At 42.9% G+C, this 14573-nt stretch overlaps 1 protein-coding gene across 1 annotated transcript; it reads left to right on the top strand.

Annotated features, from left to right (window-relative positions):
• The first annotated feature begins 6140 nt into the window (after window positions 1-6140).
• LOC137535037 (zinc finger protein 436-like) lies at window positions 6141-13489 on the top strand. The gene is made up of 7 exons (XM_068256799.1): window positions 6141-6191; window positions 7410-7524; window positions 7640-7801; window positions 7877-8000; window positions 8116-8213; window positions 9530-9890; window positions 11740-13489. The coding sequence occupies exons 2-7, from the start codon at window positions 7429-7431 to the stop codon at window positions 13017-13019; spliced, it is 2121 nt and encodes a 706-aa protein (XP_068112900.1). The 5' UTR covers window positions 6141-6191; window positions 7410-7428; the 3' UTR covers window positions 13020-13489.
• Window positions 13490-14573: the final 1084 nt, after the last annotated feature.

The raw sequence follows: 14573 nt of genomic DNA, 5'->3' as shown, positions 1-14573 counted from the left end.
TATGAAAGGTTTTGCCCTGAACTGGGCTAACGTAATACAGTAACAGCACAATCCTAGTCTGGGTGTGAGGTTCGTAGTCACAACACCCTGGAACTAGTCTGGAGCATAACATAAATGATAATACAATTCCCTAGTCTTGGATGTGAGGTCCGTGATCATCAACACCCTGGAACTAGTCTGGAGTATAACATAAATTATAATACAATTCCCTAGTCTTGGATGTGAGGTCCGTGATCATCAACACCCTGGAACTAGTCTGGAATATAACACAAAGACAATACAGTTCCCTAGTCTTGGGTGTGAGGGCCTTGATCTCAACACCCTGGAACTATGCTAGAGAATACACTGAAGATACACAGTATTCCTAGTCTGGGGTGTGAGGGCCTTGATCTCAACACCCTGGAACTGGTCTAACAAATAAACAGTACAAGGTAATCTAGCTCAGTGTGAATTCCCAAGTCCTCCTGGTTCAAACACACTGTAAGGATCTGACTATGGTCTGAATGCTTCCACAAAGTGTTTGCAATGGCAGACAACCAGCAACTGACAAGCAAGCAGAATATACTGTATAGTAGCTAAACTCTGCTGCCCCGCCCGAGCCACTCAGCCAATCATGAGTCCAGCAGGAATCAGCTGATCGTCCTGATCAGCTGACACTTCCCCTGCTGGTATAAAGGTCCTGACTTCTGGCCCGTGCACGCGTAGCTCTTCATCCATCTATGTGGACTAACAGACCCAGCCACTCCAAAGGCACGCTACTGCGTACAAACCGCCACTTTGGACGCGGAAACAGCCGCTTTGCTGTTAGAACATGCGGCGGCTTTTCCGCGTTCTGCCACACTACCAGACGCGTGCCTACGCGTTCAAACCGCCGCGTTGGACGCGGAATCAGCCGCCTTGCTTTCAGCACACGCGGCGGCTTTTCTGCGTTTTCTCACACATCGGCAGTTTTGCTGCGTCAGTGTCCATTCCACCGCTAGCCACTGGCCATGGACGCACTGGGCGCCCAGCTGTCAGAGGGAGTCACACTGCAAAGGTGCAGCAGCGTGTAGCGGCCATTTTCCAGCAAGGTCGCCGGCACACATTGGAGGAGAAAGACACCGAGCCTGTGATGGAGCTTATGGTGGATGAGCAGGCCACCACCAGCTCTACAACAGAGATCTCTACCAACCGCCAGGGTCCACATACAACAAATCTTCTGCTGCCAGTCTGCCACCAGCTATTACGCCACTACAATAGCTGTATTTTGTTGAAAAAAAAAAAAAACTTAAATTTTTTTTAGATGTCTGGGTTGAAAACTGTGATGTCCCAGTTGTGCACTGGACACAATGTGGCTGCACGACCGCTGTCTGGAACCTCTTGATGTTACACCCATTTCTTTCTTTTTTTTTTTCTTGTATCACACCTCCCCACATAAACAATTGCTGTTTTTCTTTAAAAAAATACGTTTTGGAAGCAATTTAAAGGCCAGTTCTGGATTTCAGTCCGAATTCCGAATTTCCCGGATAATGGGTTCTGATATCTGGATAGACTCGGATTTCCGAACGACTCGAATCCAGATATCTGGATTTATCCAGATTTTTTTGCTATCCGGATCCGGAACAACCCGGATATCAAAAAGAGGTATCCGAGCACCACTGCTCTGCATATCTATGCAAGTAGTCAGTTCTGGTGCAGTCTGTATCTGGAAGCACTGCCAATATTTCCTGCTGTACAGAAAAATGTAAGAATATTTATGTAGGGTGACCATATTTTGATTTCCAAAAAAGAGGAAGATCACAACAGCATGTGGGTGTGGTCATGGGTGGGGCCAAATATACAAGACCTTAGCAGTGTGCTGTCCAACTTCGCGGGCATGGAGGGCCGTTTTTTTTTTTCAGACCACATGGTGGTGAAGGGCCGGCCGACCACAAAATGCAATCAAATTCGCAGAAGATTTCCCCACAAAATGCAATAAAATCACACAGGCAGGTGACAAATGACAATCATGGTGATAACTCCAGAGAAGTCTGTAAAAACCATGCTAGTTAAGCACAATGATTTAGTATTCTGTCTGAACTGGATGGCTGTATGTCTTCTGTTCAACCTAAAACTGTAACTGCTGAGAAAAGACAAGTTAAACATGCTGTACTGAACATTTTGCCATTCATTTGCCCATACTGGAAGCTGGATATCTCAGTGATTTAACTGAACACTTTGAGGTTATTTAATTTAAGCTAACAAAGGTGTTTGTGATGAAGTGCAGGAAAACAGGAGGCCCTGCCAGTCCCTCACACAAGTCAGAAAGCAGCCCTCCTGGAGTCTAGGGACTGTCAAAACCTTTTCAACTTTTTTAAGGCCTTATCCACACATGCAGTCATTATAACAATGGGGAGAGACCAGACAGATATTTGTCCAGGGACCCTCCAGGCAAGCTCTGCATCATGCTGTGTATATTTACAAGCTTGCCTGCCCTCTAATTGCACCTTTATCAGCTAGCCCAGTGTTTCACATTGCCTTACAACCACAAACCTGAATACACCAGACCTGCCCTAAATCACTGAATGAAAGGCGGCCTGGGGGGAGATTGCCTCCCTTCCCCCCTGGCCAGTCTGTGCCTGACTCACACACTGAACAAAGCGGCTCTTCTGCAGCTCGGCTCAAAAACCCGGGAGGACGGCCTAGACAGATCGTAAAAAGTGGACCTGTCCGGGCAAAAGAGGACGCCTGGGCAGCCTAATTTATGGCTAGCTGCATCCATGTGTATCAGTTTGCATTAAAATATTTAGATTAGGGATTGGTGCATAATTTACATTTGATTTGTATTCAAGGTGTGTATTTAAACCCCTAGGGGGCTCTGCACACCTCTGTTGGTTACATTTCATTTGCAGCCTAGGAGAGCTACCAGTCTTTTGCTATCTACTCTGTAATAATGTGTACACCACACAATATAGATATATGACTATTGTAGGGATTTAATTGTGAGCCCCTTTGAGGGACAGTTAAGTAACAAGACAATATACTCTGCTGTATAACTACTAAATAATAATAATAATAAAAGCGATGTATTATAAATTAATGCAAGTTAACTTTAAATTGATTAAAGTTATACATTTGTTAAAAAGAAAAGAAAAATATTACAAACCACACTATGACACGCAAATTAGGTGCAGCTTTCACATATTTATTCCACCGGGGATCTACCACTTTCTGGAAAAATGGAAGCAAGGGAAAAAGAGGATAAAGACAGCAGCAAAATCCCCAAAAGAGGATATAAATCCTTTCCGCATAACCCACAATAAAAGGAAACAAACTTCCTGGGGTTGGGTTGTAACAAGCAACCAGATATGGTGATAATTCCAGCTTGAACACAGTTTTAAAAGACAACTGAAACGAGAGGGATATGGGGGTTCCCATATTTATTTCCTTGTTTTAAGCAATTCCAGTTGCCTGTCAGTCCTGCTGATCCTCTGCCTCTAATACTTTTAGCCATAGCCCCTGAACAAGCATGCAGCAGATCAGGTTTCTGACATTACTGTCAGATCTGACAAGATTAGCTGCATGCTTGTTTTTGGTGTACTTCAGACACAACTGGGACAAGGTCCTTCAGCACCCAAGGCTGAGACAACAAAGTGCGCCCGTTCACCCCTCCTATCCCCGTTGACAAACACTGATTGCCATTAGACTAAGAGGCACCCCAGGGCCCCTAAGCCCTCCAGCACCATAATCTGCAGTTATCTGGCTTGCAGTCACTGCCATGTATCCCCTTTTATTACTTCTCTCTGCTTCAAACTCAAAACGGGAATGATAGCGAGTGAGTTGTGCGCCCCCTCCTACACTGCGCCCTGAGGCTAGATCCTCTCTTGCCTCTGCCTCAGCCTGACCCTGAATTCAGACACTACTGCAGCAAAATAGACAAACAGGGCAGCAAGGAAACTAGTATTGGTACTACTGGTATTGTTTAAAAGGAAAAAAAATATGTCAGTCTCCATATTTCTCTGACATAATTGTTCCTTTAATGCAGTATTCTGCTTGGAACTAGACCAATCCAATTATTATCATTATTTCTTATTTATATAGGGCCAACATCTTCTGTAGCACTGTACATAGTACAAAAACATTCAGTACAATCAACATACTGGACAATCAGGGCAGCCAGTGACACAAGTACTGATGAATGCAAATGATGTGTAGTTGGAAAACATCGCCAATGTTCATTTGCTAACTAAGTACAGGAAACACAAGGGGCGGTCCCTGTCCTTGCAAGCTTGCAAGCTATTCTAGAGCATAGTGCATTGGAGACACTGGGGGAGAAGACAAATGAGTTAATGGATGAGACAGTGAGCCTCAAATTCTAGCTATAACAAATGATAAGCTTGTCTAAACACGTGTGTCTTGAGGGTACGTTTGAATCCAACGCACTTCCTGTTGGTTTTGATTGGCCCATTTCCAAGCGGCGTACCGTGTGTCTGGATGCCAGAATTATCTGCATCTCATTAGACATCTCTATAAAACTTTATGTACACAGCTTGCTGCACAGGACAAGGGGAGACCAACCACACTGCTGAGTTCAATCCAATTATGCAACAAATAAAAGAAGACCACCACTTTTCTCCACAAGATGGTGATCTCAGTTAATAAAATAATCCTACAGAATGGCAGGAGCAGATGGGAAGCTATAGCAGAAGTGGAAGGAAGTAGAGAAGAGACATTGCTGGGTCTGGCAGCACAAGAGGTAATAAACAGTTGATCTGATTATTTTATATATTTACTCCCAGTAACCCCGTTTCCCCTCCCTCATCCACAGCAGACAAGAATAACATATAGATCAATCTTACATATATTAATTTTACCAGACCACCCTCTGCTGAGTCTATTTCCAGCCATACATGTATTATTACATGGTATGCTACAAATTACAGATGCTATGGCATACCTCCCAACATTTTGAGATGAGAAAGAGGGACACTTAAGCCACACCCCTGCCACACCCCTACTCACGCGCCCGACACACCCCCATACCTCCCAACTTTTTGAGATGAGAAAGAGGGACACTTAAGCCAGGCCCCTGCCACACCCCTGATCACGCCCCATCACACCCCTAGTCATGCATACTATAAAGATTGCAAAAGAAAAACATGTTGTTTTATAATTCAAACCACACTGGTCCTTTCTATTCTGTTTCATTTTCCTTCCTATTAACATTTTAAAATTAGTAATATATCAATTTAAAGGATGGGAATAAAGCTTAGAGTCAATCAAACACCTTTTTCAGTAGAGAAATATATATATTTACATAGAAAGAGGGACAAAGTCCTGAAAGAGGGACAAATGAGGAGGAAAGAGGGACAAAGGGACAGGGCTCCCAAAGAGGGATTGTCCCTCCAAAAGAGGGACAGTTGGGAGCTATGTGCTTCATTCGTTCCATTCGGAGCAAGAGTCCCAAGGTCACTTATCCCCCTGCTTTCTCTGCATAATAAAGAGGTCTGGGGGTCCACACCCTCACCACAAAAGACCTTTTTCTAGCACACACCACTTCAGATCTCCCACTGAATGGTTGCATTGATAGAAGTGTCTACCTATTTAGAAATCTAAAGACCAATTCGAATCTCTTGTAGGTCGACATGTCTATCAGGGGGGTGACTACAAGTGTGATGAAGGGGTGACTGCAGGTATGATGAAGGTGTGAATAATGAATACCCTGGCACATCATACAAACAAGTGCCATTCTGCTTCTGGTAGGGAGGTTACATACCAACCAACTTTTTGAGATGAGAAAGAGGGGCACTTAAGCCACGCCTATGCCACACCTCTAATCACACACCTGGCACAACCCTTGTTGCACAATACCATAAAGCTTTCTTAAATATGTTTTCTAATTCAAACTAGTCCTTTCTATCCTGGTTAATTTTCCTTCACATTTTAAAATAAGAAATATATCAATTTAAAGAATGGGAATAAAGTTAAAAGTCATTTAAACACAATTTTCATTGGAATAAATACATATTTATGGATTAAGGCAACAATTCTACATCAGATTTGAAGACAAAAATATATGAGGGGTAGCAGTTCTAATATCTAACACAAGGTGGCGATGAACAGTCAGTGGAAGTAGGCAGGCAAACTTGTGACAAACAAGCAGGAAGTTCAGGGGCATAGGGGAGGCTGGAGGAAGTAGAGAGGAGACATTGCTGGGACTGGCAGCACAGGAGGTAATAAGTTAATTTATATAATCAGTAACTCCACCAGCAGCTGCTGTTAAATGTAATTTAGCAGCATTAATACTTGAATGCAAAGTAGTAGTCATGGTGGTTGGAGTGCTCTGCCTTTGACTCAGGCTCTTCCTGTTCAGTAAGCCAGCACTTATTCAGTAGGAGACCTTGGGCAAGACTCTCTAACACTGCTACTGCTTATAGAGCGCATCCTAGTGGCTGCAGCTATGGCGTATGGCGTGATATAAATATTTCCTGTCTGTCTGGTATATAAGTTTGGATATGTATAGTATCTATGTTAATTAACATAGTAGAGGCCGTTGCTATGTAAGCAACGCACATAACTAAGGAAGGCACGCTCCTTACATAGTGGCGCACGCTGCTATGTAAGGCGTGCCTGCATGGGCATTTGTCCATGTCATTTGGTGTGTACTGCGCCTGTGCAGTAGTCATGTGAAGGCGCAGTACGCACCAGATGATGTGGACGTGCAGGCGCAGAAGAGTCAACGTGCCGGCGGGGTTGCAATCATTAGGGGCATCCATGGGGACAACGCAGAGAACCGGGGCTGCAGCGAGGCATGAGACTGCTGCTATGGGCTGGAAGAAGCCCAAGGTGAGTAAAATCTGTTTAAGCCCTCTCACCTCAGAATTACTTCAATGTGAGGGAACACTCGTTAAAATGAAGGAGAGGCCGCTATGCACGCCTTACATAGCAGCGCGCGTTGCTATGTAAAGAGCGTGCCTTCCTTAGTTATGTACGTTGCTTACATAGCAACACACGTAACCTACAGCAGCGCAGCTTAAGGAATATGGCCCATTGTTAAGGACACAGCAGCGAGACTGAACTAGATCACATTAACTGGTAGAACAGAGTAGAAGCAGTGTGGTAGTGACACAGCAGAAATTACCCATATTAGGTGATAGAAATTTCAAGTGAATGAGCTGGACTATCTTAATTGCGGACCAGATGGTATGTTCACTAAACTGCTGTATTTAATGTGCTTAAAGTCGTCCCCATGATGAGTAGAGCGCAGTGCCTTGCATATAGTATTGCATCCTTCTCTACTCATCAAGCTTCAAGACTTTAAGCAAATAATTCTAATTACTTCAGTTTAGTGAATATACCCCTCAGACTCAAACAGGTCTTATTAAAGTCACATTGTGGAATTAAATTACAATTACACTGCGGATAATACTCAGATTATTTTCCCTCTACAGAAAACTGTGTCCTGCATTCATGACCATGTCAGTGAGTATGGATAGAGATTGGAGTCACATGACTGAGAAGATACTAAATTTCACCCTGGAGATTATCTGTCTGCTGACTGGAGAGGTGAGGAGGATTCTGGGAGTGCCACGTGTAACAGGAGTATCACCCACGCCTGAAGAGGTGAGGAGGATGCTGGGAAAGACCATGGTGATGATTCTTGCTGTATTTTTTCACACAGGATTATGAAGTAGTGAGGAAGACATCTTGTGAGCCACTGCCCAGCAGCCATCCACATGGACCGCTTCCCATCACAGTGCCCCCAACTCATTCCCTGACGTCTGAAGCAAACAACAAGATTCTGGAACTCATTAGCAAGATCATTGAGTTACTGATGGAAGAGGTGAGCAGTGCTGGGAATTATGGGGGATTATCTATTAAGAGGAAGAGGATGTGACCATAACATTGTGTGTGTCAGGTTCCTATAAGGTGTCAGGATGTCCCTGTCTGTTTCTCCATGGAGAAGTGGCAGTATTTAGAAGGACACAAGGACCTCTACAAAGATGTCATGATGGAGAATCAGCCGCCCCTCACATCACTGGGTAAGAGGAGATTTTAATTTCTTGTAAAGCAGAATACAGTATGGAGGGTCCACCTAGATCCCCCATTATCTGATCACATAAAGACAATGTATTCAGTCAGTGTGTTTTCCTACAGATGAATTCAGTAACAGAAACCCACCAGAGGGAAGTACAGGTCCTCTTTATTCCCAGGATTGTGCACAGGAAGATCCTTTAATCATCCACCATTATCAGGTAGGTGGGACTGAAGGTCTAGAACACCAAAGTGACAACATACTGTAGGAGATTGTGTGTCTTGAAGGAGGGAGCCAATTGCTGAACTTTCCTACTTCTCTCTGTAACAACCGATCATTATTTGCTTTACATGTTTCAACCCATAGTAGTAATAAGAAAAGGGGATCTAATTTTCTGCTAGTAAAGAAACAGATACTTCATACAAGATTCTTGTGAATGTTGCCATTTTTTTTAAAGCTCATGCCTTAAAGACCAAGTGACACCCATGCTAACCTAGAAATAAGAAACACATATAACTAGATAAATACTAGTTCTACTTACATAACAGATGTATTGCACTGTCCACGTTATGATTCCTGTGAATTTTATAAAGGAAAAGCAGAGAATCTTATTCTAGACAGTTTCCATCTTGGTTACCTTTGACCTCCTGACATCATTTCCTCCCTCACTCTTTTTTTCTCCTCTTGCTAATTATGTATTCATTACCCGCCCTCCTCCTAGTGTCTTCAGATGCTCCCACTGTGGTCTACACTAGGAAGTGCACTGTCTTATGTCAATAGAAGGAGGGGGAAATAATGGGAAGAGGAGGAATATATTATAGATAAAAAGACCCCTCCAGCATGCAACTGTTTGGCAATGGCAATTAAAGGACCAGTGCTCCTAAGGTATGTGATAACTCCAAACCATAACAGCAGAAATAGTTTTGAATGCAAGATTAGCATCTTTATCACTGAAAGAGAGTCTGAAGCCTTCTAAAAATGCTCTTTTTATTCATTTGACAGTTATATTGAGCAATATCAGCATAGCTAAACAATGTAATTAAACCCCCCAAATCCCCAGAACAGAATGCGGGCATCGCTTCGTGGTAGAGGCAGAGCTTTGTGCAGTAGTTCTGCCTCTACTTGCGTCAATCCCCACTGATCGCCACCTCTCCCCTCCCCTCTCAGCCTTCTTTCACGGAGAGGGGCGGGGAGAGGTGGAGATCCACTTGGAGATTGATGTTGATGAAGGCAGAGCTACAGCGCAAAGCTCTTCCTCCCCGGGCAGCAAAATCCACGACTTGGAAAGTCATGGAATTTTGCCCCGGTATTTGGAGGGTTTAATTACTTTGTTCTGCTGCGGGAATGCTGCGTTTTAGTGATGCTGATATTGATCAAGATAAATGTCAAATAAAAGGAGCATTTTTAGAAGGCTTCAGACTCTCTTTAATACACTCAGACCAGTTGCTGTTGAAATTTGATTTTTATGGTGACAATCCTGCTTTAAGCCTTAAATATGTTATTTTTTCTTCCTCCTCTTTTTTTGGGTGGGTTTAGGATGAGGAACTAATTGAGATGAAGTCGGACATTAAAGAAGAGGTACAAGAAGCGAATCTGAGGGGAGATCTGCAGTCTATGCAGAAGAAAGAAGTGATAAGGACAATTAAAGAAGAGGAGACCTGTGTGAAGTATGATCAGCACTGTGCAGAGAAAGATGAAATGATGAGGACAATTAAAGAGGAAGAAGAAGACATATACGTTAGGAGTGATCAACTATGTATGGAGTATGGTAAAATGATGAGTGGAATTAAAGAGGAAAAAGAAGAGACGTATGTGAGGAGTGATCAACAGTCTATAGAGGAGAGTGAAATGATGAGGGCAATTAAAGAGGAAGAATATTATATGTATATAAATACAGGTAAATAATAACCAACAGCAGTGTAAGAAAGTCTCATTGTTCCTCACAGAATGCCATTAACTAGTTGCTGCACCACATGCAGTATATCTATGTCTCGCAGGACTTCATCTGAAGTCCCAGGGATGTAGTTTTTCGTCTAACCGCCACTGCTATCATTGCTGCCTGTTCACTGATATGTGGGTTTTAATTACAGTAGCATGTATTATCTTAGAACTATAATGGCTGAAACCTGAGAAATATTTTTTTTTCTAATAATTCCCCTTCAAATGCATTTAGAATAAAATAATTCTTAGCAAAATGTACAACTCAAACTAAGCCTAATTGATGTAAAAAAAAAAAAAAATGAAGATGAAAGGTCATCATATAACATCATAGTGCCAACAAATGAGGAGATACTGTACAACAGTGTCGGACTGGGAGGTGGAAATGTACCTGCTAGCCAAGCAGCAGAAACCATCTGTTATCACTACCAACAGAAACCTGCAGCAAGTCTTCAAGTCTTTACTGTGAGCAGCAACACATGATTACTGCTACTTCGCGAGCAAGTGACTTTCCTCAGCTTTTCCAGCTCCCAGTCTGACACTGCTGTACAGCATATGAAAGGTCCATCTTCATTCATCAGTATAACATTAAAGCATCAACAAATGAGGAGGAGATACAGTACACCAAATGAAAGGCCCATCTCCATTCCTCAGTATAACATCATAGTACCAACAAATGGGGAGGAGATACTGTACACCATATGAAAGGCCAATCTCCATTCCTCAGTATAACATCATGGCACCAACACATGAGGAGGAGATACTGTACACCATATGAAAGGCCCATCTCCATTCCTCAGTATAACATCATAGTACCAACAAATGAGGAGGAGATACTGTACACCATATGAAAGGTCCATCTCCATTCCTCAGTATAACATCATAGCACCAACAAATGATAGGAGATACTGTACACCATATGAAAGGCCTATCTCCATTGCTCAGTATAACATCATAGTACCAACAAATGAGGAGGAGATACTGTACACCATATGAAAGGCCCATCTCTATTCCTCAGTATAACATCATAGCACTAACAAATGAGAAGAAGATACTGTACACCATATGGAAGGCCCATCTCCATTCCTCAGTATAACATCATAGCACCAACAAATGAGGAGATACTGTACACCATATGAAAGGCCCATCTCCATTACTCAGTATAACATCATAGCACCAACAAATGAGGAGGAGATAATGTACACCATATGAACGGTCCATCTCCATTCCTCAGTATAACATCATAGTACCAACAAATGGGGAGGAGATACTGTACACCATATGAACGGTCCATCTCCATTCCTCAGTATAACATCATAGTACCAACAAATGAGGAGGCGATACTGTACACCATATGAAAGGCCCATCTCCATTCCTCAGTATAACATCATAGCACCAACAAATGAGGAGGAGATACTGTACACCTTATGAAAGGCCCATCTCCATTCCTCAGTATAACATCATAGCACCAACAAATGAGGAGGAGATACTGTACACCTTATGAAAGGTCCATCTCCATTCCTCAGTATAACATCATAGTACCAACAAATGAGGAGGAGATACTGTACACCATATGGAAGGCCCACCTCCATTCCTCAGTATAACATCATAGTACCAACAAATGAGGAGGAGATACTATATACCAACTGATGATTTTCATGCATCCTAATCTTGTTACCATTTTACCTTATTTGATGTCACAGTTCTGTGAATTTGCTAACTAGCGTTTATACAAACAAATTTAGTTTTAGTCTGACGAAAACAAAAAAAGGAATGCACTATTTATGTTATATTTTTTTATCCAACAGATGGACGCAACATTGGAACACCCTCGGAGGGACATGGTCCATCCCTACTTGATAATGACATTGCGCTGTGTTTTGAAAGGGGAAACCCAGTGTTTGGAAATATACAACGAAAAGGTTACCATGCAGAGAGATCAACGGATTCCTGTAATCTAGAGAATTCCTCTGATAAATCACAGCCTATTATCTCAGATGTCCTACCAGGATTACACTGTGTAGATCTGTCTAATTCTGAGGAATGTTCTTCTGGAAAATCACATCCTGTTGGCCACAGTGATATTTCTGCAAGTCCAGAACATGATGAATGTTTTGGTGATAAATCACCTCTTGGCTTAGACAAGAAAGAGCACACAGAGGGGAATCCTTATTCATGTTCAGAGTGTGGGAAATGTTTCTTTCAGAAAGCTAACTTTCTAAGACATCAGAGAATCCACACTCTCGACCGTATGTTTTCATGTACAGAATGTGGTAGAGGATTCCTTCATAAAGGGGATCTTCTTGTACACGAGAGAAGCCACACTGGAGAGCGGCCATTTTTATGCCCAGAGTGTGGGAAATGTTTCATTTATAAAGGAGATCTAAACAGACACCTGAGAAGCCACACAGGTGAGCGCCCTTACTCATGTTTAGAGTGTGGGAAGGATTTCCTTCATAAAGCAGATCTTCGTAGACATAAGAGAATTCACACAGTCGAACGTCCTTTTTCATGTTCAGAATGTGGCAAAGGATTTTTTTATAAATTAGATCTTCTTAGACATGAAAGAAACCACACAGGTGAGCGTCCATTTTCATGTTCCTTGTGTGGGAAAAGTTTCATTCATAAAGGATCTCTTGTTACACATCAAAAGACTCACACGGGTAAGAGTCCATTTTCCTGTCCGGAGTGTGGGAAATCCTTCACCAGGAAAGAAATCCTCAAGAAACATCAGAGGACACACACAGGGGAGCACCCATTTTTATGTTCTGTGTGTGGGAAAGGATTCATTGACAAAGGACACCTCTTTACACACCAGAGAAGTCACACAGGAGAGCGGCCTTTTTCATGTTCAGAATGTGGCAAAGATTTCATTCGCAAAGACACCCTTTCTAAACACCAGAGGACTCACACAGAAGAGCGGCCTTTTGCGTGTTCAGAGTGTGGGAAAGGGTTCATCCATAAAGCAGACCTTCTTAGACATGAGAGAAGGCACACGGGGGAGCATCCATTCACTTGTTCAGAGTGTGGGAAAAGCTTTACAGATAAAAGGAATCTAATTGGACACAAGAAGACACACGCCCACTAATGGATGTCACTGTGATAGCATGTGTAGGTTGGCTTTACAGCTAACAGAAAAACTGTAAGAAGGACAAGGCTTTTTTGTTTGTTTGTTTGTTTTTAATAAATCACCCTCTAAACGCTATAGATGAAATCTGAAATGGAGTAAATTGCTAGTTTCTCTTGTAGTCTCATCTCTCTGCCATCATTTCTGTCTAAAGTCCAGCTTACTTTTGTGTTTTTGTAAACTTTCTAAAGTTCCCAGCTTCTTCCTAATGTTTTTCACTAAATTTCTGGAACTCTCTCCTTGCCTGTGAAGTTCTTGGCTTCCTTCAGGCGCTCTCATCCCCTTGCTGGGTTGTCCACTCGTATTCTGATTTTTTTTTCACTCTTCTTTTGGTATACACACCAAAAGTTTGGATTTCCCACCCATCTTCTCCTGATGTTCTCGCTCAACTGGTGTTTCTCTCCCCCATCTTCTGCTGTAGCTCACCTACTTGTGCCTTCACCCATCCGCTTGTAACGGTAAGAAAAACTCACAAACACTGTTCCGCACGACAGCTGGGGGCCCCAGGTCTCTCTCACTAGCTGGGGCCCCCAAACCACCATGCGATACCTAGAGGGAAGTGTGGGCAAGCCCTGGACCTCTCACCTCCAGGGAACTCACCCCCACCACCTCTAAACTGAATACTAACTGCAACACACATAATTGCTAACTTCTAGCTAGAGCAATGTCCTGCCTTTATCTGGTCAGCAGACGCCAGTCAGCCAAGCAGGTGTACTGTTATACACCCTTTGCCTGCTGTACCAAATCTAGCAGGAATTACATAAATTAGCATTCAGGAGGGAGGCTTCGGTTGGATGCAATCGTAGATTGCATCGTTTTACAGGGATGCCCCGTGTATCATCTCCCATACGGTCCCATCCCTAATCACTCACCTGTCAACTGCATCCTGGAAGCTGCAAAAAAGAAATTTAAAATCACAAACACTGGTCCTCCAGACAGCCGAGGGCCCCAGGTCTCTCTAACTAGCTGGGGCCCCCAAAACACTTTCTTTTTGGCACTTGGCACCTATAGAGATTCTAACTGCCCACATCAATTTAGCTAGGAGTTAATTTTCTGCTGAGAATAGTGAATCTATTCTTTCATTAAGTAATGTGTTTGGCAACTAGTATTCTTTAAAAGGAAATAAATATGGCAGCCTCCATATACTTCTCACTTCAGTTGTCCTTTAAACCCTCAGCAAGTGAGTAAATACGCCTAATAATTGTACGTTTTCACCTACTTTTTGGCACTTTTTCCAATTGCAGAGTGATGTAAAGTTATTTTAGAAAGAAGCAGGGCTGTGGAGTCGGTACAAAAATCTTCCGACTCCTCAGTTTCTGAAACCACGACTCCGACTCCGGGTACCCAAAATTGACTCCGACTCCTCAACTCCGACTCCTTAGTCTAATAATTAACAGGGCTGTGGATTTTGTACAAAAATAATGCGACTCCGACTCCTCAGTTTCTGAAACCACGACTCTGACTCCGACTCCGGGTGCCCAAAATTGCCCCGACTCCGACTCCACAGCCCTGGAA

Source organism: Hyperolius riggenbachi, chromosome 10 (assembly GCF_040937935.1).
Source record: "Hyperolius riggenbachi isolate aHypRig1 chromosome 10, aHypRig1.pri, whole genome shotgun sequence".
Lineage (NCBI taxonomy): Eukaryota > Metazoa > Chordata > Amphibia > Anura > Hyperoliidae > Hyperolius > Hyperolius riggenbachi.
Note: the sequence above shows the minus strand (reverse complement) of the source record. Positions and strands in the feature narration are given on the sequence as shown.

Excerpts from the sequence above, each read along its gene's own strand:
- LOC137535037 (XM_068256799.1), top strand. The coding sequence starts at position 7,429 with ATGACCATGTCAGTGAGTATGGATAGAGATTGGAGTCACATGACTGAG. Across the intron at positions 8,001-8,115 it reads GCCGCCCCTCACATCACTGG|ATGAATTCAGTAACAGAAAC; the intron begins GTAAGAGGAGAT and ends GTTTTCCTACAG. Across the intron at positions 8,214-9,529 it reads TAATCATCCACCATTATCAG|GATGAGGAACTAATTGAGAT; the intron begins GTAGGTGGGACT and ends GGGTGGGTTTAG.